The following is a 27,547-nucleotide window of genomic DNA, read 5'->3' on the forward strand; positions in this document are numbered from 1 at the left end:
CTGTTTCTGCTCCAAAGGTGTACAGGACTGCTGCAACAATTTTCCTTACAAAGAAGCACAAAGCTCATCTTTTTGGGGAGCAGGGAGTGGGTACATTTTCTAATTGTATAGTCTTTCTGGATAAGCTAGAGTTATCGACATGTGGGTTTGCTTCTATTCTCTTATGTTCTATTTAAAAGTGATGGAAAGAGTTTCTTTATAATTCCAATAAGCATTAAACATTTAAGAAGTTGTAACACTTTTCGATTATACTGACTTTTTAAAGACCAAAAATGTAAATTGTTCAGTGAGCACTTTCTTTTAAAAACACATGGTAGTAATAAAAAAACTGGCTCTTGTCAGCATGATACCAAGGAACTTTAGTACATAAACTCAGAGCAGCTATTTTGGGGAAATTACACTTAGCTTAACGACTCCAGAAAATGCAAGAAAGCCCTTGATACTTTCCTTTTGTCTATTTAATTTCATCTTCAGATAGGATGATTGGGATCACAGTGTCATCAATAAATATTTGTTAATCAGACTGCTATATCTGTAACTTGTATAGTATTATCTGATTGCTTTATTGAGCATTCATTTGCAGATGAAAAACACAGACTTAGAGATAGCATTGTAATTTGGGGAGAAAGCTCAGTGACCAAACATTAAAATGTTGGATTTTGAAATCTTCGCTGTATAGTCCCCCCAAATAATGTTTTGTCTGAATATCTGATAATTACACTTGCAGAATGCAGTTCCAGCTGGCATCTGAAATAGACTTATCCCAAACAGGACAGTAATATTTAGAATTTCCATCTTTCAAGGTTGGCCTCATTAGTTGATTGAAATGTACTTGTTAATATATGCATGTGGAATAAGCATGGGATAATCAATCACAGGATCTGGTTTTTCTATCTAGATCGACAAACATTTGTCTTGGTTATGAAAGCAATTCTAGACATTCAGAGGTCCAACTATCTTAATTATTAGAATGAAAACAACTCTAGAAAACAATTTTGCTGAGGAATTAAATGACTGCTTGATTTATATTATATGCATGGTTTAAACAAAATTATTTCCGGCACTGCTGCTGTTAGTAGTGACCCCAGTGGTATGAATTTAATAGTCATTTTACAAATGTGCATATTTGAAAGTAGGATAATGCAAACTCTTTCTTTTATTAAATAAAGGAAAAGCTGCTTACTCCACCTGTATGAATATAAAGGATGATTGACCTAGCTTTCCTTTTAAGCCTGAACTGGCAGAAGAGTTTAAAAAACAAAAACAACAACAACAACAACAACAACAACAACAAAAGCCTTGAGATTGATTAATTTACTTAAACTGCTGGAGTTAACATCCTAGAATGTCAATGTCTTTACATTTATTGCTCTGATTTTTGTTAAAACTTTTTGATGGGTTTAATGTATATCTTGTTGCTGGTAAAATGCTGTTCATTTACGTTAATTCATTGCATAAAGGAGACTGTAAGTCTAATTTAACCATCAGCCTATTTCGTCTCATTCTAGGTTGGCCAAACTGAAAATTGTGTGCGTTTTAAGATCCTTCCAATTTTCTTTTGTGTGACTTTAACATGTTGCCACCATTACATTTGGGGTTTCAGCCTGTGTATGTCCTCAAGTTAAATATGATGTTTTTCCACAACCATGAATACTAAATAATGAATGCTGGAGTATTTGGTTTAACAGAAATCTTTGTTCTAGTAAGTGACTCATCAGTTAAAACTTAGTCATCCAGGGTATGTCTACACTGCATTGTAAACCTGGGTTTGCAGGACCCAGGCTCCTGGGCTTGGAGTTTCTAAGCCCATATTTGAGCATCCAGACTGTATTGTAAACCTGGGTTTACAATTGCTGGACTTGGATCTCCTGGCATACTCCATACTGCACTATGCAGACCTTCTGACTCAGGTCTGCAGCTTGAGCTGTGTCCACACTGCAAAATGACAAGGCTTGTACCCAAGTCTCAGTGGGACTCTGGCTCTGATCCACCCCTCCTCCCCCATTAGGGTCCTAAGACCTTGGTTCTGCGTAGGGCCCTACCAAATTCACGGCCATGAAAATTCCGGACTCTGAAATCTGGTCTTTTGTGTGCTTTTACCCTATACCAGAGGTTCTCAAACTGTGGTCCGCGAGCTCCATTCAGGTGGTCCATGGATAGTTCCCTCTAAGGTGCACGCCTGGGTGGTCGCACACGAGAGAATGAAGGGCTATCCACCTAATTAGTGGACCCATGCAGGCGTGGCTCCACTAATTAGGTGCCTGGACCCTGGAGAAGATGCACATGTAAAGTGAGGTGGTGGCCTTGGGGGGAAAAGAGACCCCCCTCCTTCCCAGCCCCAGCTCGGGGGCTGATGGGATGGGGGAGAGAGGGCACATCCATTACATTATCCATTGCACATCCACTGATATTAAAATATGAGTTGTGTGCTTCTATTTGTAGAACAAAAAATGTTAATTATTCAGGGTTTTTTTTATATAGCGTTTTTTATCCTGGAGTGCCCTTTACAATGCTTTCCTGCTGTAGCTTCCAGCCTGGACTGCTCACAAACAGCCTTCAGCATTCCAGCTGTGTCTCTGTATGTGCAGCAACCAGCCAGCCACACCTTGGCTCTTACTAGGCTTGGTTATGCTGCAGGGTGACCCCAAAACACTCCGTCTTAGATTTTCCCTCAAATGAATGTCATGTATTGCCCAGCCCTCTCCTGAACAATAAAAGTTTATAGAAATGTAATATGCACACAACCTGCTATCACAAACGGAGTTTCCCAAACTGCAATTTAAACACACTCTGGGGTGGGGTTGAGGATGACAGGGTTTGGGGTGCATGAGGGGGGCTGCAGGATGGGGGGTGGGGCTGAGGGGATTCGGAGTGCGGGAGGGAGCTGTGGGTTGAGGCGGGGTTGGGGTGCAGGAGGGGGTGAGGACATTGGGCTGGCAGGTGCTGGTTCTGGAGTGGGGATGGGGATGAGGAGATATGGGTGTGGGAGGGGACTCTGGGCTCGGGCAGGGCTTTGGGGTGCAGGAGGGTGCTCTGGGTTTGGGGGGCTCAGGGCTCGGGGCGTGAGCTTACCTCGGGAGGCTCCCAATAAGTGGCACAGTGGGGGCGGCTCCCAGTCAGCCATGCAGCGGGGGAGCTAAGGCAGGCTAGTCCCTGCCTGCCCTGGCACCGCGCTGTACACGCCCCAGAAGCAGCCAGTAGGTCCGGGTCCTTGGGGCGGGGGGGCAGGAGACTCCATGCACTGCTCTTGCCCGCAGGCACTGCCCCTCCCAGCTCCCATTGGCCGGTTCCCAGCCAATGGGAGCTGGGAGGGGCAGTGCCTGCGGGCGAGAGCAGTGCATGGAGTCGCTTGCCCTCCCCCTCCCCAGGACCCGGACCTACTGGCTGCTTCTGGGGCGTGTACAGTGCGGTGCCAGGGCAGGCAGGGGTGCAGAGCCAGTACTTGGGGCAGGGGAAGTGCGTGGAGCCCCTTGCCCCCCCCCCGCTTAGTACCCGGACCTCCTGGCTGCTTCTGGGGTGCAGCGCAGTGCCAGCCAGGACAGGTAGGGACTAGTCTGCCTTAGCGCCGCAGCACCGCCGACCGGAGCCGCCAGAGTCCCTTTTTGACTGGGTGTTCCGTTCTAAAACCGGACACCTGGTTACCCTAGCTGTTTGCCAACCTCAGTTTGGAACATGTTAATAACACCATACAGTGGAATCCTATAACTTCAGTGTTGGCACACACATTTTGAGGACAATATTGACCAGCAAATTATGAGTTTTCAAATGATACCTTATAAAACCTACTTTGTACAAAGATTATTACAATAGTGTGTATGGCGTGGGCGCAGGTACATTCTGTCATTGGTTTAAAAAAGTAACATTTGGGGACCTCAAGAACCCCTTCAGACAGGAGCGCCGCCAGCTTTTTTGCCGCCTTAGGCGGCGGAAGGTCCCGCCCCGAAATGCCTCCCCCATAGAGGCAGCGGAAGGTCCCGCCGCCAAAATACTGCTGCGGTCACCACCCCCCAAATTGTAGTGCCCTAGGCAACCGCCTAGGTCGCCTAATGGATTGCACCGGCCCTGCCTCCAGAGCATTTAGTTTGTTTGCTTTTTTTCTGACGTGTACTGAATGGAATATTTAGTAAATAACAAAAAAGAAGTCTGCAGTGTTTTCAGTAGGGAAATATATTGTATACTTCATTTGTTAATTGTACCTAGAGTATTTCAAATAGTCTTGGGATCCCACTGTATCATAGACTCATAGACTTTAAGGTCAGAAGGGACCATTATGGTCATCTAGTCTGACCTCCCGCATGATGCAGGCCACAAAAGCTGACCCACCCACTTTCCCTTAACTCAGCTGTTGAAGTCTCCAGATCGTGATTTAAAGACTTCAAGTCGCAGAGAATCCTCCAGCTTGCGACCCCTGCCCCATGCTGCGGAGGAAGGCGAAAAACCTCCAGGGCCTCTGCCAATCTACACTGGAGGAAAATTCCTTCCCGACCGCAAATATGGCGATCAGTAGAACCCCAAGCATACAGGCAAGATTCTCCAGCCGGACCCTCATTTTACCAGCGATGGCACGTTATTGCCTAATTGACTAAAATCACGTTATCCCATCAAACCATTCCCTCCATAAACTTATCTAGCCTAATCTTGAAGCCAGAGAGGTCTTTTGCCCCCACCGTTTCCCTCGGAAGGCTGTTCCAAAATTTCACCCCTCTGACGGTTAAAAACCTTCGTCTAATTTCAAGCCTAAACTTCCCCACGGCCATTTTATATCCATTTGTTCTCGTGTCCACATTGGTACTGAGCTGAAATAATTCCTCTCCCTCCCTGGTATTTATTCCTCTGATATATTTAAAGAGAACAATCATATCTCCCCTCAGCCTTCTTTTGGTTAGGCTAAACAAACCGAGCTCCTCGAGTCTCCTTTCATAGGAAAGGTTTTCCATTCCTCGTATCATCCTAGTGGCCCTTCTCTGTACCCGTTCCAGTTTGAGTTCATCCTTTTTAAACATAGGAGACCAGAACTGCACACAGTACTCCAAATGAGGTCTCACCAGCGCCTTGTATAACGGAAGCAGCACCTCCTTGTCCCTACTAGAAATACCTCGCCTAATGCATCCCAAGATCGCATTAGCTTTTTTCACAGCCACGTCACATTGCCGACTCATAGTCATCCTGCGGTCAACCAGGACTCCGAGGTCCTTCTCCTCCTCCGTTACTTCCAACCGATGCGTCCCCAGTTTATAACTAAAATTCTTGTTAGTCATCCCTAAATGCATCACCTTACACTTCTCACTATTAAATTTCATCTTATTACTATTACTCCAATTTACAAGGTCATCCAAGTCTCCCTGCAGGATATCCTGATCCTTCTCCGAATTGGCAATACCTCCCAACTTTGTGTCATCCGCAGACTTTATCAGCCCACTCCTACATTCGGTTCCGAGGTCAGTAATAAATAGATTAAATAAAATCGGACCCAAAACCGAACCTTGAGGAACCCCACTGGTGACCTCCCTCCAACCTGACAGTTCACCTTTCAGTACTACCCGCTGCAGTCTCCCCTTTAACCAGTTCTTTATCCACCTCTGGATTTTCATATCGATCCCCATCTTTTCCAATTTAACCAATAATTCCTCATGCGGTACCGTATCAAATGCTTTACTAAAATCGAGGTATATTAGATCCACCGCATTTCCTTTATCTAGAAAGTCTGTTACTTTCTCAAAGAAGGAGATCAGGTTGGTTTGGCACGATCTGCCTTTCGTAAACCCATGTTATAATTTGTCCCAATTGCCATTCACCTCAAGGTCCTTAACTACTTTCTCCTTCAAAATTTTTTCCAAGACCTTGCATACTACAGATGTTAAACTAACAGGCCTGTAGTTACCCGGGTCACTTTTTTTCCCTTTCTTGAAAATAGGAACCACATTAGCTATCCTCCAGTCCAATGGTACCGCCCCCGAGTTTACAGATTCATTAAAAATTATCGCTAAGGGGCTTGCAATTTCTGGCGCCAGTTCCTTCAATATTCTCGGATGAAGATCATCCGGTCCGCCCGATTTAGTCCCGTTTAGCTGTTCAAGTTTGGCTTCCACCTCCGATACTGTAATGTCAACCCCCCCTCCTTTATTCCCCTCTGTCCTGCTCCCTCTATTCCTAAGCCCTTCATTAGCCTTATTAAAGACCGATGCAAAATATTCATTTAGATATTGTGCCATGCCTAGATTATCCTTAATCTCCACCCCATCTACGTTCTTCAGCGGTCCCACTTCCTCTTTCTTTGTTTTTTTCCTATTTATATGGCTATAAAACCTCTTACTATTGGTTTTAATTCCCCTCACAAGGTCCAACTCTACACGGCTTTTGGCCTTTCTCACTGCATCTCTACATGCTCTGACCTCAATAAGGTAGGTTTCCTTGCTGATCCCTCCCCTCTTCCATTCTTTGTACGCTTTCTGTTTTTTATTAATCGCCCCTTTGAGACGCTCGCTCATCCAGCTAGGTCTAAATTTCCTGCCTACTAACCGTTTTCCCTTTCTCGGGATACAGGCCTCGGACAGCTCGTGCAACTTCAACTTGAAATAATCCCAGGCGCCATCTGCCTTTAGATCCCTAAGTATGTTAGCCCAATCCACTTCCCTAAATAGTTGCCTTAATTTATTAAAGTTGGCCTTTTTGAAATTGTAAACCTTAGTCACAGTTTTAATTCTGTTAATCCTTCCATTTAGTTTAAACTGAATTAGCTCATGGTCACTCGAGCCAAGGTTGTCCCCTACAACCATTTCCTCAACGAGGTCCTCACTACTCACCAGCACCAAATCTAAAATGGCATCCCCCCTCGTCGGTTCAGTTACTACTTGATGAAGGAATTCATCTGCTAGCACCTCTAGGAACATCTGAGCCCTATTATTGTTACTAGCATTTGTTCCCCAATCTATATCTGGGAAGTTAAAGTCCCCCATGATTACACAGCTCTTATTAGTTTTTACTTCCCTAAAAACATTAAATAGTTCTCTGTCCGCATCCAGGCTAGATCCTGGCGGTCTATAGCACACCCCAAGCACTATCCCGGGGGAGGCTCTAGTAGTTCTTTTACCCAGTGTAATTATTGCCCAGACAGACTCTGTCTTATCCATTCCATCAGTTATTATTTCTTTAGTTTACCTCATTGTTGACATACAATGCCACTCCCCCACCTTTACCTTTTTTCCGGTCATTCCTGAACAGCACATACCCTTCCATACCTGTACTCCAGTCATGACTACCGTTCCACCACGTTTCGGTTATTCCTACGATATCCGGTTTCATTTCTTGGACCAGGAGCTCCAATTCCTCCATTTTGTTACCTAGGCTTCTTGCACTGGTGTATAAACATCTTACTGTGTGCTGTTTATCCTTTCTCCCATTAGTTATGCAATTTGGTACGGACCCCGTACTGTCCATCCGCCCCCTCCTCCTTATGTCCAATCCCTTTCCCCTACCTATATCTGTGCTTATCTCTTCACCCTCCTTTTTAGTGTTGGAATCTGGCGTGGAGATTAACTGGACATCTCCCAACCATCTCCCCCAAATTCCTAGTTTAAAGCCCTTTTGATGAGATGAGCCAGCCTCCCTCCCAGAAGTCTATTTCCTTCCCTACTCAGGTGAAGTCCATCCCGTGAGAACAGCTGTCTGTTCCCGAAAGCCTCCCAGTGGCCATACATCCCAAAGCCCTCCTTATAGCACCACTCCCTTAGCCAGCTATTTATCCTCACAATTCTGTCAGCCCTTTGCTGTCCTTCTCTAGGAACAGGCAGAATCCCACTGAAGATAATCTGAGCCTCGACTTCCTTAAGCGTCTTCCCCAGCCTGGCATAATCTCCCTTAATTCTCTCTAGCGAGAACCTAGCCGTGTCATTCGTTCCTACATGAAGGATGATCAAGGGGTTCTTACCTGCTCCTTTTAGGATCCTTTTCAACTGCAGGTCCACATCCCGTATCTTAGCGCCAGGTAGACAGCACACCCTTCTGTTTTCAATGAAATAGATTTTGACTGTTAAAACTGAAATAATGTAATATGCAGTGTGCCAGACTGGGCCTGTGTTTAGCGTTATATCTGCAAAAAAGAAACCCTGGTTCCTGTGCCTTTTCTTCAGATTTCAAAATTGGGGTTAAATTTCCCTACATGAGTGACCACTGTGTTACCTGTACTGTTTGGTGGTGATTTTGTGCAATGGCTCAGAATGTGGCTCACATTTAAACAAAAAAGAAAAAGAAACGAAATAAGGGCCCTTGGCCATGGACGGTACTGTAACCAAGGAGCCTCTTGCGCTCATGCACCTCTATGTAAGCATTATTGTTTCAAAATTAATGTAAATCTTGAATGAAGCAATGCAAAGCAAAATGCACATGAAGATATTGAAAATGTCAATAGAGTAAAATGCATTTTGAATTTTAGCTCCTTTGAGAAATAAGCTACTCTATAAAATTATCCACTGTGAAATAAAACGCCTTTTCTCCCCTGCCCCTCAAAGTAAATTCTGCAAATAAAAACAAGAAACTATATAAAAAAAATGTATTTCATCATTGCAACTTGAATTTTTAACCCAAATTTTTAATGTTAATAAAACCTGGAAAACAGTCCACATATAAACTAAGAAAATTGTATGGAGAAACAGAATCATTAGTGTGCTGAGAAACTTCAGTTCTGCTGTAGTAAAACCTTTAAATAAAATGCGTTTAAGCCATATAAAGCAACTCTGATCATACATTTGGATCTTTTCCTCCATTTTTGGTTGTTACAGTGACTGCTTGTTGGATATAGTAATAGGCAAAATGCCTGACGGTCCCCCAAAGGATTATGAAGGTGTCTGTTGTAAAAAGAAGAACTTATTATGCTATGTTCATTTACCAGTAATGATACAGCATAGCTGTGCTAAAAGAGAATGTTAGCTCTAGCTATATGGTTAGCACTGTCCATTGTTAATCTAACTCTTCTTTATACAGGGTATAGAAATACTGAACTGTGCCTATCCATTTAGCAGTTGCTGAAGGAGGGCTTTTTTTTTTTTTTTTTTTTTTTTTTATTACTGTAGTCTGGTAGGTATTTAACTCATCATATACTTTAATTCATTACCAATCCTCTCTGTTCATGCTGCACTACACTGAATAACCCTCTTTTCCATTGGCTGGCACCCCACTAGGCCAAGGGTTGGGAGGCAAAGGGGAGATTACTATCTCTGTACTGTACTTTTTCTTTGGATAACAGGAATGATGTTCCCTGGGACATCAATCTAACACTATTCACTGACACTAAATTTCCTTTGAAAAATGATTTTTTGAAAAGGATGAAAATGAAAAATTGCTGTGTTTTTCCCCTGAGATCTACTATGGAATCTCATGTTAATTTATTTCATCACTGTTTGAGTTCTGCCAGTCTCACTAAACTGGCAACTTAGAACTAGAGCTCTTTAAATAGGAAAAAAAAAGTTTAAAAAAAAAAATTCAGTTAAGGTTAATGTTTACTAATATCCTTTTAACAATATTCAATAACTGTCTTAATGTTCTTCAATAAAGTTAGCAATAAATATGTCGTGTTCTGGAAGTCATTTGTGATTTTTAGAGCAACCAGTAACAACCTATTTGCTGAACTCTGTATTCCTGAGGGAGCTGAAAATGTGCAAAATCATCTCTAGCCAAACTGTGCTCCATTTGATGAGTTTCGTGTATAGTGTTTATTTGAGCAAGAGAATGGAATAGATTGCACTCATGAAATGTGCTCTATGCTCCTCTAGTTTCAGTCAAGGTTATTGATCTAAGAATAGCTGATGTGTACCTTAGGGCTAAAACTTCCCACACTTGATCAAATCGTTTCCCCTTTTTTGGGGCAGGAAGTGGGATATTAGAAATCAAGCAAATTAGCTTGTGTATGAGAACCCACCAGAGGCTTAAAGGATGGTAGGATCCCAGTGGAACAATGGGTTATAAGTTATAATAAACTCTGCAGTTAGTCTCTCAAATGCATAAATCATTCTAGTTTCTCATTTTACATATCCACCGAAAAAGATATGAAATGTGCCCTTTAGAACTAATAGTAAGACAATTTTCTTCTTGGACTTCCCATATTTTACTTTGGGTATGTCTGAACCACAAAACAGACATACAAAAGGTATGTGTTGTTAACTCAGGTTAGCTAACCTGTGTTAGCTAAATTGGATTAAAATGACAGTGAAGACACAGCAACTCGACTTAGAGCTCGGGTGAGCAGCTTGAGTTAAAGCCTCTATGGGTATGTCTGCACTGCAGCTGAGCAATGTGATTCCTAGTTCAGATAGACAGACTTGTGCTAGCTCCACTTGACTTAGGATATATCTACACTACCCACCGGATCCGCGGGCAGCAATCGATCCGGCGGGGGTCAATTTATTGTGTCTAGTCTAGACGCGATAAATCGACCCCCGAGCGCTCTCCAGTCGACTCCTGTACTCCACCGCCGCGAGAGGCGCAGGTGGAGTCTATGGGGGAGCAGCAGCAGTCGACTAACCGCAGTGAGTAGATCTAAGTACGTTGACTTCAGCTACATTATTCACGTAGTTGAAGTTGCGTAACTTAGATCGATCCCCCCCTAGTGTAGACCAGGTCTTAGTGTGCTAAAAATAGCAGCGTGGACAGTGTGGTATGGACAGCAACTCGGGCTAGCGTCTTTCCCCCCCCCCCCGGGTTGGGTGGGCTTGGAGTCAAGACGCTAGCCTGAGCCACTGCCAGTACTGCAACATCCACGGTGCTATTTGTAGTTGCTAACCCAAGCTCAAGCTGCTAACCAAATTAAAAGATGAGTTGCCATGTTTTCACTGCTATTTTAACCTGCATTAACAACACACCTTTTTGTGCAGTATAGACATGCCCTTTGTGTATATTACAATCTGGTCTGTATTGGAGGAGGAATGGAGTGGCACAACCCCAGGAAGACCTCCAAGGGGACCAGTCCTGGGGGGAAAGGGGAAGAGTATGCAGTAAACCACCCTTTTGCCTGGTCTAGCTTTCTCTCCTCTCTCTGTTTGCTAGCTGTGCAAATGGATGTGAAGGTTATGTAAAGTCGTAATCCCATCTCTCCTGACCTCCCTTTGGAGTTCATATGAGGGATAAGGACCTGAGCTCTACCAAGTGCAGGGAATATGAATGTGACTTGATCCTCCATGAGGGCAAAAGGCCAGTGTTTGGGAGTTTCTTATGGACCTCCCCCTTCACTGTTGCAAGGACAGGGTAATCTAGCCATCTGTTTCTTCTCTACTCCTGGCATCTAAAGTCAGTGAGTAAGTAAAATGTATTTTCTCTTCCCAGAGGCTAAAATTACCATCCTTTTGCTGTTTCTCCTGCAAAACAAACTGTTCACCTCATTATGCCATGAAGAATCATCATGTTAGCTAGAAATAATTTTCAATATACTTCAATAGTTCTGCAGTTCTGTTGTAATTGAGACAATCCTGTAAACTTCAGGCTGGTCAGGAACGTGAGTCTAAGCCTGTTATCTGCTTTACCCACAACGCTAGCCTACTTTTAAAGCGTCCCAAAGCAGTCCACAAGATGAATCTTCCAGCACGTTTTTTTGTGCCTGTCTGTCTTGTGTCTAAATTATATTTTTCACATTTGTGAGTAGGTTAGAAAGGAAGAAGATGTAGGTGCTGGGTACACAGAACTCTACTTGAAATCAGTGGCAACTGTGATTGCTCAGCAACTCTGATAATTAGGCCTAAATGACTGTTGTGTTAAAAATGAAATTAGTACTGCACTTAACATTATTAATTCCTTAAATTCCTAATTAATCTTATCTGCTAACTTCCTAATCTTTCTGCCAGAATGACATCACAACTACCGTAAGCAAAGGGAATGAAAATAGTGGTTTAGCTTGAAATGGTTCTTTCTGAGCTTTGCTTACAGTAATTGTGATGTCACTCTGGCAGGGAAAAAGATTTCTAGGAATTTTAAGGAGCTGGTAATTGTCTCAAGTCGTGCTCAGGTATGGGGCTAAATAATTTTTAAACAATGGCACTCTCACAGTTTTCCACTTCGGGAATCTTACATAGTTTTAAAATTTTAAATTACAATGCTGTCACCACAAACTTACATTTAAAAGAGAAATGACATTATATTACTGTACTCATTAAAATAATGCAAATCGTTATTTACTGTGTAATATCCTGCTACGTTGGCATTAATACTGTGATTAACATTGACTCTGGCTTCATGAATTATGTACAATAGCCAATTTTAATGTGACCATTATTTGCAGCTTTCAATGGCTATTAACAGTATTTTAAGGTTACTTTCAATATGTTGACAACTAAACACAATAACTAACAAACTGAGCTCAGCATTTCCTTAATGGGTCTTAAATTTTGCAACACAAACTACAAATTCCTAGGATAGAAAACAGAAAGGGCTAGCTGTCTTAGATAGTTCATAGGGCAGGCCTCATACAGTTTTGTAGCCTGCTCTTTGTTCTTAAATAAAGTCACAGGAACATAACAAAAACAACAAATACAGTTAAATGGTATAGGCCGCTGCATGCCCCTCTGCAGAAAAAATGGCACCAAGGGCCTGAAACGCTACAAGATTCTGTGACGGGTTGGGTCACAGAAATCCACTTGGGACTGCCACTTGATGTGCTTAGACTGCCTCTAAGCCCATTCTTCCTGGCAGCTTGGGACTTCAGTACCTTGCCTGGTTGGAGCCAGACACGCTAGCCTGCTAAAAACACAGACCCAGGTCTGAACCACGTCCCCCAAAAGCTGCAGGCTTAACTGAAAACAGCTTAAGAAGTGCTCCTGTCTCCAACACTCAGGTACCCAGTTCCCAATGGGATCCTAACCCTAGATAAATCCGATTTACTCTGTATAAAGCTTAAACAGGGTAAACTCATAAATTGTTCACCCTCTATAACACTGATAGAGAGAGATGCACAGCTGTTTGTTCTCCCGGGCATTAATACTTGCTCTGGGTTAATTAATAAATAAAAAGTGATTTTATTAAATATAAAAAGTAGAATTTAAGTGGTTCCAAGTAATAACAGACAGAACAAAGTAAATTACCAAACAAAATAAAACACGCAAGTCTAAGCCTAATACAGTAGGAAACTAAATGCAGGTAAATCTCATCCTCAGAGATGTTTCAATAAGCTTCTTTGACAGACTAGACTCCTTCCTAGTCTGGGTCCAGCAATCACTCACATCCTTGTAGTTACTGTCCTTTGTTCCAGTTTATTTCAGGCATCTCTTTGGGGTGGAGAGGCTATCTCTTGAGCCAGCTGAAGACAATATGGAGGGGTTTCCAGGGGCTTATATAGTCTTTTTCTTCTCACAGCCACAACATGGGGTCTCTAGCCACCTGGGCAAATCATATGTCTCTGAATGATTCAGCTTTTTGCAGGCCAATGCCATTGTTTACATGTTAGTTTGAACGTTCCCAGGAAAGCTCAGATGTGGATTGGTGTTTCCAAAGTCCATTGCTAGTTAAGTACTCCCAATTACTTGAATAACCCAACCCCTTCACACTGTGTTGACCAAATCTGTCTTATGTGCTTCCTACAGCAAACACTTTAAATACAAGCATAGAGCCAATGCTTATAACTGCAGATATAAAAATGATACATGCATACAAATAGGATGAATATATTCAGTAGATCATAATCTTTGCAAATATAAGTTACATGGCATATGTAGCATAAAACATATTCCAGTTATGTCATATTTACACTCATAAGCATATTTCTATAAAGCATTATGGGGTGCAACATCACAGATTCCTCTCAGGGTTTTCTGTGAATTCTCCCACTAGGGGAATGATGTTTCCTTTCAATCCTGTGGAAATGCGGAATAAGAAAGGGTTCAGCTCTCAGAAACTCCAGGTCCCTCTCTTTTGAGAGAGGTTGGAGAAATAAAGTTGTTTTTCAATAAATGTTTTTATTTTAAAACAACATTTTTACTTTTGTTTCTTATTCTAGGGCATTTATGTAAGGGATGCACCTTTGAAGGACATAAAGGTGTCTAATGATCGTCGATTCGTAGCTCTTTTTAATGTGGTGAACGCTACAAAGCGAGATGCTGGCAATTACCGCTGCATGATTCGCACAGAAGGAGGAGCTGGAGTATCAAGCTATGCAGAACTGATAGTCAAAGGTATTTCAGAATATAATATGTATTTATTTCTAATATGTACATATTTGGTGTATGAAATAAGAGCATGCAATTGTTAAGTATGTCACCCATAGCCCATTAAAGCCAAGGAGAGACTCGGTAAAAAAAGACCTGTGACTCAGACCGTTTTTACGTAAATCTCAAGATTCTGTCCTGCTCTTAAAGACTGGTGGGAAATGCCACACTGGAAGGTTATTTATTAAATTCTACTACTGCTTGTGTACTAAAAGCATTATTTAAAAATATATGTATTTTTAAATGTACATTTAGATGATTCTTCTGAAATGGAATGAATGTTCCTTGCAATCTATCTCCTATGTGGTGGCTGCATCCTAAAAATGTATTTAGTGTGAGGTATGAGAAAATAAAGGACAACTCTTAAAATATAAATATTCAGCATATGGGAGGTTTTAAAAGAGCAGGAAAAGTTCAAAATGTGAAATGAATGTCTATGAAGATGACCAATTGCATCATAGAAAACAGTGCTAATACAACTATATTGTGTTCTATTTAAATTACACTTTGCTTACTTCTTTTTATATCAAGTTTTTGAGAGAATATATTTGGGATCTTTTCAGAGAAATACAGATTCTATAGCAGCTGGCTCTTGGAACCTCTGCAGGGTACTCTAACATGGAGGTTGATCCTGAGTCTGAAGAGTACTTACCCATAACAATGGTCACCTAATCTGTTCATGACTCCCACTTTCTAAAGGGTGTAGTCACAGATAAGGCCAAATGCTATAGATAGTGAACAGGAACCCAACAGCTAAAATGGGGCAGGGTCAGTTCTTGTATGACTGATATGCCATTAACTGATATGTTTTATAAAGCTCCACACCACCTAAATGTGTTACATCTCTCTGACTGACAACTCCATACCTATCAGACAAGAAGAGGGCCTGGGACTGAAGACTGACTTATCGTCTTTCTTTCCTTTCACCTCCAAAGAAACTAAAATTTTATTTGGTGGGTGAATGGGGACATAGAGAGTGGAAAGCTCATTGTATCCATACTCTAAACTTGTGTATCTGAGCAGGGATGGGTGTAACATAGCCTTTAGTACAGGAGTTGGCAACCTCTCGCACGCAGCTCACCAGGGTAAGCACCCTGGTGGGCTGGGCCAGTCTGTTTACCTGCCGTGTTGGCAGGTTCGGCCGATCGCGGCTCGCACTGGCCGCGGTTCGCCGTCCCAGGCCAATGGGGGCTGCGGCCAGCACATCCCGCAGCCCCCATTGGCCTGGGACGGCAAACCGCGGCCAGTGGGAGCCGCGATCGGCCGAACCTGCCAACGTGGCAGGTGCCAGAGGTTGACGACCCCTGCTTTAGTATATGGGGGGGGGAAGCCATTAAAGAGCTGTCAATTAACCCCCAATGGTATGTTATTGTTGTACATTATTATTATGGTAAATATGAATATTGCCTGGTTAGTGAACAAAAAGTTTGCCATTAAATAATGTATCAGGTCTCCACACATCAAGAAGAAAAGACAGACTGTTGTTCATACATCTTCTGTCTTTTATATGAAAGTGAATAAAAGTATCGACTGCTTCATTTAAGTGAATCCTAAAAGGAAACTTTTCAATTTACCTAACTGTTTATTCTGATGGAAAAGACTGAACAGAGTCAGTGACTTGTCATTCTGTGTGTTCAGACTACACAATATCCTCATCTGTTTGTCAGGGAATTGGATTGAAATGTCACTTTATCTCTGTCTAATGTGAGCCATGAAATTGGTCTTGTCAGATCACCTGCTTATTGTAAAAAACAGCAGCTCTTTTCTAATAGGTGACATAAAAGTAATCAAACACTGGACAAAAAGGAAAAGAGTGGGGTGGAATTGATTAAATGTATTTGGTAAAGTAAATTAGTCTTCTATATATGGTCCATGGGTTGAACTTTTCTAATAGTAGTCAGATCCAATATAGATTAATTTTAGGAGAACAGAATGAACCTTTCTGAGAAGGGCATCAGATTATTAGAATACGAACTGGTTATTGAGTTCAAACAAGGTAAATGTAGGTGTCAGACTGGTTAGAAGGAGGTTTGTTAGGTTTTTAAGTAAGGGCAGCCATCTGTACTGTCAGTGGCTCTTATTTCTGCATCTTGTCAAACAGAAGATTTAGCACCTTGAATAGAATTGAATGTGTTTTGGCCCTTTAGAAGAAAGAGTGTGTTCCAAAATTGAGAGCAAGATCATTTTGAGACCAGGGCAAGATTTAAGAAATTATTAAAGACTTGTCATCAAGGGTGTCAACAGTTGTGAAATAGAGAATGCTTATGTATATCTAAGTGTTTATATTCTCTTTATTTGCTTGCCTGCCTGTGCCTGTTTTTCTCTCTACCTGTCTCCCATATAAGGAGAGCTGGTAGCACTGCCCGACACTTTCCAATATAAGACCCTGTCTTCAGTTGCTTATAACTTTGCCAAATGTTAAAATTTTGAGCTAAAAATTTCCATACCAGTTTATGAACTACAAAGAGGGATGTCAGCCTCTGCCTCTGTGTTATCTGATTTAGGCTCAGAAATCAACAATCTAGAACCATTACCTGCTACTCTTGATTCCAGAGTTGTTGGGCCGTGTGGGGGCTGCTCACATATTCACAAAACCGGATATCTGGGGAGCTTAGAATTACTTCTGTGTCTGAAAGGGACAACCTCTTGGAGCCTTATGGCCATGTTGAATATTTAGTGATGCCATTTGGACTGACTAATGCCTCAGAGTGGATCCAAGACTTAATGAACGATGTGCTATGAGACCTACTGGACCCGTTCATGGTGGTATACTTAGTCTGAGAAGATCAATATATTATCTATCTGAACCAAAATGCCACTCAGGTCCACACAGTTCTGGAGAGACTATAACAACATGGTCTCTATGCTAAATTTGAGAAGTACGCATTTGATCAGACCTCAACTGAGTTCCTGGGTTTCATCCTGTCCCCAGAAAGAATCAAGATAGATCCATGCAAAGTTCAGCCTGTCTGCAAGAGGGCATGCCCCCACAATATGTGTGACCTACAACAGTTTTTAGGCTTTGCAAACTTCTACCGGAGGCTCATTTCAAATTTTTTGAAACACGCCAAGCCCCTCGCTGCCCTATTCTGGAAAAACACCAAGTTCCATTGGGTGCCTAAGGCCTAGGATGCATTTCAGGAGTTGAAGCTTGCCTTCTCCACTACAGTATTGGCTTACCCAAACATAACACAAGCTTTTGTTGTAGAAGCTGATGCCTCTAGTATGGCAAATGGGATAGTCCTCTTCCAAAGGCAAGGACGCAAGCTAATGCTGCACCTTATTGACTACTACACAAGGATGCTTACCCCCTGCTGATCAAAACTATGAGATCTTGGACAAGAAGCTCCTGGCAATTAAGACCCCTTCCAAAAGTGGTGACACTAGTTGGAAGGGGCCCTCAATTCAGTCCAAGTGTTTACCAATCATAAGAACTTGGAGTACCTGTGCAGGACCAAGACCCTAAATCAATAACAGCTTTGAACATAAGAGTGACCATACTGGGTCAGATCAAAGGTCCATCTAGCCCAGTATCCTGTCTTCCGACAGTGGCCAATGCCAGGTGCTTCAGAGGGAATGAACAGAACAGATAATCATCAAATGATCCATCCCCTGTCGCCCATTCCCAGCTTCTGGCAAACAGAGACTAGGGACACCATTCCTGCCCATCCTGTCTAATAGCCTAGATGGACCAATCTCTATAAAATAGAGATCTTTATAGCTTCCTGCCAAGTTTGTGCCCACACCAAGATCTTACGCCAGAAACCTTGTGGTCTCTTCCAACCTCTGGGCACCCCATCTCTGCCCTGGGGGGCCATTTTATTGAACTTTGTGGTGGTTTCATGACCAGTCTCACAGTAGTAGATCAGTTTTGTAAGATGGTTCACTTCATTCCCTGAACGGGTTTACCCTCCATGGAGGAAACCACCTGGCTTTGGATAAACAACATAATCTGTCTTCATGGGCTCCTGGATCACATCACCTATGACTGGGGGCCACAATTTACTGCCTGCTTCTGGCATGAGGCCCTGCATTTATTTGTGCGCACCTGTCCTCTGCCTACCATCCTCAATTGACCAGCTAAATGGAAAGAATCAACGAGATCCTCAAATACTTACGATGCTACATCAGTCATTACCAGGATGACTGGTCTTCACCATTATTCTATGCAGAGTTCTTGTACAATAATGTGGACCATGTATCTGCACGCCACAGCCCCTTCTTTATCAACTACGGGTACCACCCCCGATTTCACCCACGACTATCCTCATCCTCCCCCAACGCATCTGCCTCAGACCTAGTACAACACATCCATCACATCCAAGAGAACGTGAAGGGACACCTTGACAAGGTCAAGGGGGGAATACAAAAAGTGCATGGACAACAGGTCTCCATCTCCTATTTCATAGGGCAAAAAGTATGGCTTTCAACAGAACTCCTCTGTAGTCAAACAGTATCGGAAACTAGACTGCCAGTTCCTTGGCCTGTACCGGATTTGGCTACAAAACAGCATGGTCACTTTAGAGCTCCTCTTGAGCCCATAGAGTCCACCCCATATTCCATGTCTCACTTCTAAACCATACACTGAGAACACATTTCCCCATAGAGCCCAACCACCACCCCCATTGTTACAAGTACAGGTCAAGAGGAATACATTGTTCACAAAGTCCTTGACTGTAAGATCAAGCAAGGAAAATTATGGTACCTGATTGATTAGGAAGATTACGGCCCAGAGGAATGCTTGGGAGCCAGGTGAGAACGTTCACGTTCACGCTTCTGCCCTGGTTTGGGCCTTCCACGGGAGCTACCCTGAGAAACCCAGATCCATGTCCTAGAGGAGAGGGTGATGTAATGACCCCTGGGTCTCGAACCTGGACCTATGCTCCAGTCCTCCAACTGGCAGCCTATAGCTTGATGATAACTCTGCCCCAAGGTCCTATTGGTGGAGTCCCAGAGCAGCTGACTGGCCACTGGCCCTATTTAAACCACCGACAGGAACAGGAAGCTGATCAAACAACTGGGCTCCACTCTGCTCTGGACTGTGTGCCTTTTGCTTCCTGCTCCTGCTACCCATTCCTGCGACACTCTAGCCATTCCTGCTTCCCTGGCTTGATTTCCTGGTATCCCAACATAGCTTCACTCCTGGCATCCCAACCTCCAGTTTGTCTCCTGCCTCTCACCACTTGGTAGACCAGGGACAATTTGTATAATGGAGGTGCTGAGAGCTATTGAACCAAACCACTTCAATGGAATCCACTTCAAGCCAGGGGTGCTGCAGCACCCCCAGCACCTGTGGTAGACCTGACCTGGCCTCATTCTCACCTCATGGCTCTGATCTCCAGTTTGTCATCTGCTTCTGACCTCCCGGTATTCTGACACAGCCAGCTCTTGACTCCTGTCTTGTGACTGCGCATTCTGGCTATGACTATTGGGTCTGGCTGCCCACGAACCAGCCATGACACTTTGAGCTGTATTTTTCTGGAAAATTTAAAATACCACAGTTGAATAATTTTTGAGAATGAGGCCAGGGAAAAATACATTGTTTTGCCCATGTTAAAAAAATTCTGGTGACCTTTTTCTTTGAAAAGCTGTAGCACCTCCATGCTTCAGAGAGGGACTTGACATTTGGTGAGACCTCAGCTGAAGTATTGTTTCTAGTTATGGGCCACACACTTTAAGAAAGATGTGGAGAAATTGGAGAGAGTCCAGAGGAGAGCAATAAAAATAAGAGGTTTGGAAAACATGACCTGTGAGAAAAGGTTGAAAGAACTGGGAATGTTTCGTCTCAAGAAGAGAAGGCTGAGGGGGACATAACAGTCTACAAATATGTAAAAGATTGCTATAACAAGGATGGTGATCAATTGTTATCCATGTCTTCTGAGGGTAGGACAAGAAGTAATCAGCTTAGTTTGCAGCAAGGAAGATTTAGGTTAGGAATTAGAAAGCTTTTCCTTAACTATAAGAATAGTTAAGCACTGGAACAGGATACCCAGGGAGGTTGTAGAATTCCCATCATTGGAGGTTTTTAAGAACAGATTAGACAAACATCTCTCAGGGATGGTCTAGGTATACTTAATCCTGCCTTAGTGTTTAGGACTAGATTACCTCTTGTGGTCTCTTCCAGCCTGTGTTTCTATGATCCTGTGATCAAGGTGAAAAATTGCAGGGCTCAGTGAGAATATATCTGTCATGTAACTTTGACCACCTCACCTGTTCTCTACCTGCTGAATCATCTTGATGGAACTAACTCTGAAATTCCAAATCTTTGAGTAACTTCAACCAGTTGCTATTTAATTTTTTTTTAAAAAAAGAACCCTGCTTAAGCTCCAGAATGTGCAAGATTCCATACTGGGTAGTAACAGCTTCTTTTAACACAAAAGCGTGACTGCTATGAAGTCAGATATCTTGCAATCCTGGAACAAGCTCTACTAAGTAATCATTGGTGTTGGCCACCATTATAGCATCTATCTAAAGCTTTCCATAGATCTGCCATCAATGGACATTAACTTTTGGTGCTGTAACAGGAGAGTGTTTGGTATTTCCTCTTCTTATATGGACATGCCCCGTCACCCTCACACCACTGGCTTGGAATTCCCCAACTGTTCTCATGTCCAGAGTTGTTAAAGCAGTAAATCTGCTCCACGAAGAAACAAACTTTCTTTATCGGGCTGTATTGATATTTACCGTAATTTTAAAAGCCAAACTGAAAAGGGTGTTGCAGTATCGAATAGCTTGGTTTACTTTACATCCATAAGAGTTGAGTGAGAAATAACTTTTTCTAACTTAAACAGTTTTATTGCCCTGGTATTGCTACCTGCAAACTCCCCACATCCCACAAAATAAATCAGTGTATCTTAAATATACATAATTACTACAGCCATTAAAAAATGTATCATTTTGGTTAAGCCAACTATTTTCAAATTAAGATATAGTGCACCCGTATCTAGAAGGCTGGGGAAATATAGATGAGAAAATAATTAGGATATTTAGTGAGACCCTATTTGATGGCCACCACTAAAATTGCCTCCAAGGGAAAAAAGCATGCTGCTGCCAACTATAACATATGCAGAGTCTGGTACTTAATTGAACAATTGATCCAAACTCTTCATTGTCATACATAGAAACACCCCTTCTAGTGAAAAGGAGGAAAAGCTAAACTATATGAAGGAATAACTTGGGTAAAACGATGGTCATTATCAGTTTATTATATAATGTTTAACATTTTAACATATGCAGAAATAATATAGCCATTTATCTTTCATTTCAGTATCCTCTACTACTTCAATTTTTTTCTATTACAGTATATACTTAACTTCAGGACCCTTATTTTTTTAGCCAATTGTCAGTTAAATATAAGTGCAATATGTATGATGATAGGTTCGTTTTATACGTGTTCAACCTTTAGCTGGAAGATTACCTTCAGAGTAAAATCGTGATATGTGCAGGCTTTTGCTGGAACCACACAACGGAATTTAACCTATTTTGTACTTTGGTCATAGGGGAATGAAAAAATACCCCAGGGGATGAAAAAGCAATAAAATAATGTCTATTTCAAATACTTGTAAGACTTTAAATGAATTGGTGTAAGTACTGACCTTTATGACCTTACTCCTGAGTTTGCATTTTGATGGCAGTTGAACAGCCATTACTAGCATTTGAAACTCGAAAGTAATTAACTGTTCTTTCAGCATGGCTACATAAATGGCTTAGAATGCTCTATAAAAGTTCCATTTCACGTCTTGGTTCAAGAAGGAGCCTAATGATTTAAATTGATGCTTAATCATTTTGAATTAAGTCAAAACTATTTAAAGATATACAGTTTCTGCAGGAAGCCATAGTTATATATTTCAGAAACAATAATGTCAATAAAACTACACTAAATTTCTAATCCCCAGAAGCTGAAGCTAGAGTTTGTCCTATATTGATGCTGACATATAATATAGTTTTTCTTGATAAAAATTAAAAGTTTATAGGATGTTGCTGTACTCTACATGTAGTAGTTTACCACTATGTTTTAAACTGGATTTGTGTGTCTGTACTAAGTAGTAATCATTTGTAAGCATCTTTGGAGACCTTTTGGACTGTTGTCTAGTTTTACCATGTTTTTCCTTTGGGAATCAGTGGGAATATCTCATTAAGGTGAAAATAGGTAATGTATCTTGTATCTGCCCGTTATGTGATGTCATACTTCAGCATGGCATTTACTATCCAAGTGCAGTCATTGTTTTTGCACAGATCTAGGCCTGGCAGTAGCATGTAAAATAGGGGTTAAAAATTTATTGGGTCTATTTTCCAATAAAGGTATAATATAGATCTCTTGCTTCTCTGTCCATAGGAGAAAATAGACTTTACTTATACTTAGTGTACATCGCGTGTTCTTCAGTAATAAATTAAGTATACTTATCCTACTTTTTGTAAGAGAAGTCCATGTTTGTTATCGAGGCCTCATCTACATTACAGAGTTAGGTTGACATAAGACAGCTTACATCAACCTAACTCTGTCAGTGTCTACACTACAATGGTGATCCCGCCGATATAAGTCACCGACTACGTTGACTTAATAACTCCACCTCCATGGGCGGCGTAGTGCTTAGGTCAATGTAGTTAGGGTGATGCAGTGTCTGTGTAGACACTGCACTACTTACATCACTTGTTGGCTGTCAGCCCCATATGGGGCTGACAGCTGGAGCCCCTCTCTCCCAACGCTAACAGCCCAAGCTGTGAGCCCTGCATGGGCCTCAATTTCACAACAGGGAGCCTTTCAGCAGAGAAATTGACATTCTTGATGTTTTGTCTCCGGCTCAGACTGTCAGACCTGGGGTGAGGGTGCTCCAGCTGTGAGCCTGGTGTCAGCTGGACACAAAATGTGAAATAGCAGCAGCCATGAAACTGAAAAGAATGTCAATTTCACTGCTGGTAAGCTCCCTGCTCTGCAATTGAACCCTGCACCAGCTCAGGCTGTCAGCCCTGGGGCAGAGGGTCTCCAGCTGAAGCCCTGTGCAGCTGTCAGTGCCCCACACTCCAGCAGTCAGTGCTCCAGAATACCCCACTTCAGTCAGTGCAAGCGCTCCCGGTGAGGATGTGCACCACTGGCGGAAGGAGGGTAGTGTGGACACCAAAAGCCAATTTAATTACTGCGGTGGCTATGGGTCAATCTAGCTTAAGTGGACCTAATTTTGTAGTATGGAGAAGCCCAGAGTTAAAACAGGATCTTGACCAGCTTAAATAGTCAGGAAATCATTAATGTTTCACTGCATTCCTTACAACCTCATCCTCACCCACTGTTTATCCCTTTCCCTCCCTCACTTAAGCTTCCACTTTGAGGCCAATCGGAAGTCTTGAGAGGGACTCGCACACAGCCTCTTTATTTTAAGTGATACATTAACATATTAGCAAGTGTTCATCACAACATCATATAGAACTGAAACTGTTGTGGGAGAACAAGCATTTACTCTTCTTTGTTTAGGTACTGTACACAGAATAAGAAAAAACAAAAACCTGCTTGCTCTTCATGGCTTAAGTATGCTGGGCCAAATTCTCCTCTGTTACACTGGCATGATTCCATTCCAGTGAATCCGATTAGCCACTGTGTTACAACAGTTTTACCCTGGTAGCCCAGTTGAAATGAGTGGAGTAACACTGGCATGAATGTGGAGTAACTTAGTGGTGACTCAGACTGATTGTGTTTTGTGTAGGAAAAAAATGAATGCATCATTATTTACCTTTCATATGAGAGATGGCAGCCAGAAATTATAGCAGTTACCATATACACTTGTTCATAAGCAGAATTTTTTTTAGTAAAAAAGGGAAGCATCAGAGAAGGGGGTCAGCTTATGAACGGGTATAGCGAGGGAGAGGTGGGACACAACAGTCCCTCCCCACAACAGATGGAGCAAGAAGAGGCAGCACAGCCAGAAGGGAAGAGGCGGGGCCAGAGTCTCTCCTCTTCTGGCCACACTGCTCTCCCCCCAGCCTCCGAAGCAGCTGCAGCTCCGGGGCTGGCAGGCTGTGGCCGCGCCGCCCAGCCTGCCAGAGCAGCTCCGGCCCGGCCAGAGACATCCTCACCTGGCCTGCCCCAGCTAAGGTGGGAAGGGATGGGATGAGAGTGTGGGGGCCCCAGGCTAGGGGTGGGGTCATGTGGGGGGTGGTTACAGGGGTTACTCCCCTGAACCCCAGCTTCTGCCCCCCCCCCCAAATTTCCCCACCCATTTCTGTCCTGGCCCATCAGGGTAAGCCGCTGGCAGGCCGGGACACTTTATTTACTAGGTTTACCTCCGTGCCTGCAGCCGCTTGAGGTAAACAAACCATCTTGGCCCGCCAGCAGCTTATCCTGATGGCCCGGGAGCCAAAGTTTGCTGACCCCTGAATTATAGGGTCGGCTTATGAATGGGTCATAAAAAAAATTCCATTTTTACTTATCCGTCTTGGGGGGGTCGGCTTATAAATGAACTGGCTTATGATCAAGTATACACGGCACTTAGTTTGAAAATGGAAAGTGCTATATATCTGCTTAGTACTAGTACACCGTAACAAACTTTTTTTAAAGTATTTTGAAAACAAACTGTTCCCCACCTCACACACATTTGGTATATGAGGTGGCAGTATCTCCCTTTTGCAGTTAGGGAAACCAGGATAAAATGATTTGCCCAAGGTCATTATGCAAGGTAGAGTCAGAATAAGAACAAGAACTCAGGAATTCCTAGTTCCCAGCTCTGGGCTTGCTCAGGTTGACAACACTGCCTCATATTAGATAGAAAAGTGCAGGATACTGAACCCGAATGAACAATTCATCCACTCCGCTCAGCTCAGAAGTCTGAAAGTTTACATGGGGAGAAGCACAAACTAAATTGTTGTGAAAATAAATATTCTCATTTCCTTTTCATCACAAATGATATCACAATTCAGCAAGATGGCTGCCATCAGAAATGGACTCAAATATCCATTTTAATTAAAAATATTACTTTTGAATACAAGTCACAGGTTACACCTAGAGAGAGATGTCTTAACATGTGAACTTGGGTTCATCTCCCTTTTAAATTGCAAGTGAAAAGATGCTGGAAATGCATACAGTTAACATTTGGTGTATAGGTAAAATAATTTCAAGCTGTTTGGAATGTTTATATAAATGGAGTCTATATGTTAAAACCTTTCAATAACATAACATGAAAAAGTACATTTACCAGGTCTTTATGAGTAACAGAGTTTATATGTTGTGATTTATCCTTACACAATAAATAGGTAACTCTGACATTGTTTATCATCTCTTATATTTATGTTTCTTTGGTATTTTTAAGGCAGACTTTCAAATATGGTTTAGTGAAGATTGTTGTTTGAATGTTTTGGAAGTAGAAATAACTTTTTACAAATTTTTTTGTTATAGAGCCACCTGTTCCCATTGCGCCACCTCAGTTGTCTTCAGTTGGTGCAACCTACTTATGGATACAGTTGAATGCTAATTCCATCAATGGGGATGGGCCCATCATTGAGAGGGAGGTAGAGTATCGCACTTCAAGTGGAAGCTGGTATGACAGACAGCCAGTAGACTCCACAAGCTACAAAATCGGGCACCTGGATCCTGATACAGAATATGAAATCAGTGTGCTGCTTACAAGACCGGGTGAAGGAGGTACCGGATCCCCAGGCCCAGCTCTCAAAACAAGGACAAAATGTGCTGGTGAGTACCAGAACGAAGCCAGAAAATTGTAAACAGTTTGCTTGGGTTGAAACCAGCAGGCTACTTTACTAACAATTGTCACTGTATAGCTTGAACTTGCATGACGCAGAAACTAAGTCCAGAATACTTATAAGTATAAACCATTTAGCTTTTGCGAATGGTGACCTTGAAGCCAACCTACGGAGTCATGGTACATTAAATCATACCTGTTCGTGCCTGGCAATAATTAGTGCAGAATACAGCGCAGTTTCAAAGCAGCAGACTTTCCTGATGTACAGCACACTGTTGGGCTTCCTTCATTTCATGATATCCTACTTGCATCAATGCTAGCTTTTATCCGTTATTTTCTGAGCTCACATTACAAGCTATTTTTTGGCATCAGTAGCAGATTCATAAGTCTGTAGATGATGTGGAAAAATAGACTTCATAATAGCAAATGCGTTTATTGTTGTGTCTCCATTAATATATGGGATTTAACTAAGGGCTGCTTTCTCAGATGGCTGTCAGTGGGTCCTTTTGTTAAATGAGATACAGTGATTTATGTTGTTGTATAGAGAGTTTGGCTCTTGTATTGTTAAGTGGTAATCAGTGGTGCTGATGTGCTTGTAAATGGATACAAAGCAGGGCTATAGTAGAAATACAATTGTATAATAATCCTGTAGAAAAGTAGCAGTGATATTAGCATTGTTATTTATTTGCTATTCAGCTATAGGAAGAATAAATGAAGGATAGTGAGATACAAAACATTTTTGATGTCAGCATTTTCATTGTCATTTTTTATGAGACTTAAACATTTGTTTTAAAAATTGAGGAGTTTTCTAGGGTGAAGTTAAGACTATGGGGACAGATTTTGAGAATCAAATTTCCCTTTCAGAACATGAATTATAGTAAGCAAATTTGGTTTGCGCACACGTTTGTTTCATGTGAACTGGGGTACATGCAGATTTGCATATAAAAGTATAGTGGCCCATTTGAGTTTGGCCTAGACATAGATCATTCTGAGTCTCTACTAACACTGGAGATGAAGGAGGAGAGAAGGACATACAATGCGATGGGCTTTAAAATTTTTAATGTGAATTTCTCCCCCAAAATTTTGAATCCCCCTCACTACAGTAAAGCTGGCAGGAGGAGACGGAAAGAAAAACTCCCGAAGAAAAGGAAATGAAACCACTGGTATGAATTAATTTATACTAGTCTTCAAAGAGTTGATGTATATCTTGGTCTTTTTTTAAAGATACAGAAAATAACTAGGCAAATCTCCATTGGACTTCGGTGATAGGTACTTCTCACATAACTGTCCAGGCACCAGCAAGTGATTAAATAATGTATTACAAATAGAGACAGTATCCAACAATGTGCAGATTATTCTGTATGTGATGTCAAATGTAGACATAGTGACTTTTTCAGCTTCCTAGTAATATGCTATTGTCTCCAAACTATATTCTAAATAGTGGCTGATTTGTTGTTTTTTGTGTGTGTATTTGTTGGTTTGTATGTTTTTTTGCTTAGAATGTTTAGAGTGGGGTTTTTTTTTTTTTTTTTTACAATCCGACTCTCCCCACCCCCCCCACAAAAAGGACTAAAAAAGCAACACAAAGTATCTCTGTATTTCTGATCTCCAAGATTTTCCTCATTAGAATATAATAATTTTAGGACAATAAATATTTTGGCATAAATTCCATTACAGAGTTCC

General features: G+C 42.0%; 1 protein-coding gene across 1 annotated transcript in view; it reads left to right on the forward strand.

The window, feature by feature from the left end:
- PTPRM (protein tyrosine phosphatase receptor type M) overlaps positions 1-27,547 on the forward strand; it is a 712,503-nt gene that overhangs the window by 308,483 nt on the left and 376,473 nt on the right. Inside the window, exons 6-7 of the mRNA XM_065399529.1 lie at positions 13,973-14,147; positions 25,561-25,854. Coding sequence (XP_065255601.1) covers positions 13,973-14,147; positions 25,561-25,854 — 469 coding nt within the window. The remainder of the gene's footprint in view (positions 1-13,972; positions 14,148-25,560; positions 25,855-27,547) is intronic.

Source organism: Emys orbicularis, chromosome 2 (genome assembly GCF_028017835.1).
Source record: "Emys orbicularis isolate rEmyOrb1 chromosome 2, rEmyOrb1.hap1, whole genome shotgun sequence".
In the NCBI taxonomy this organism is placed as follows: Eukaryota; Metazoa; Chordata; order Testudines; family Emydidae; genus Emys; species Emys orbicularis.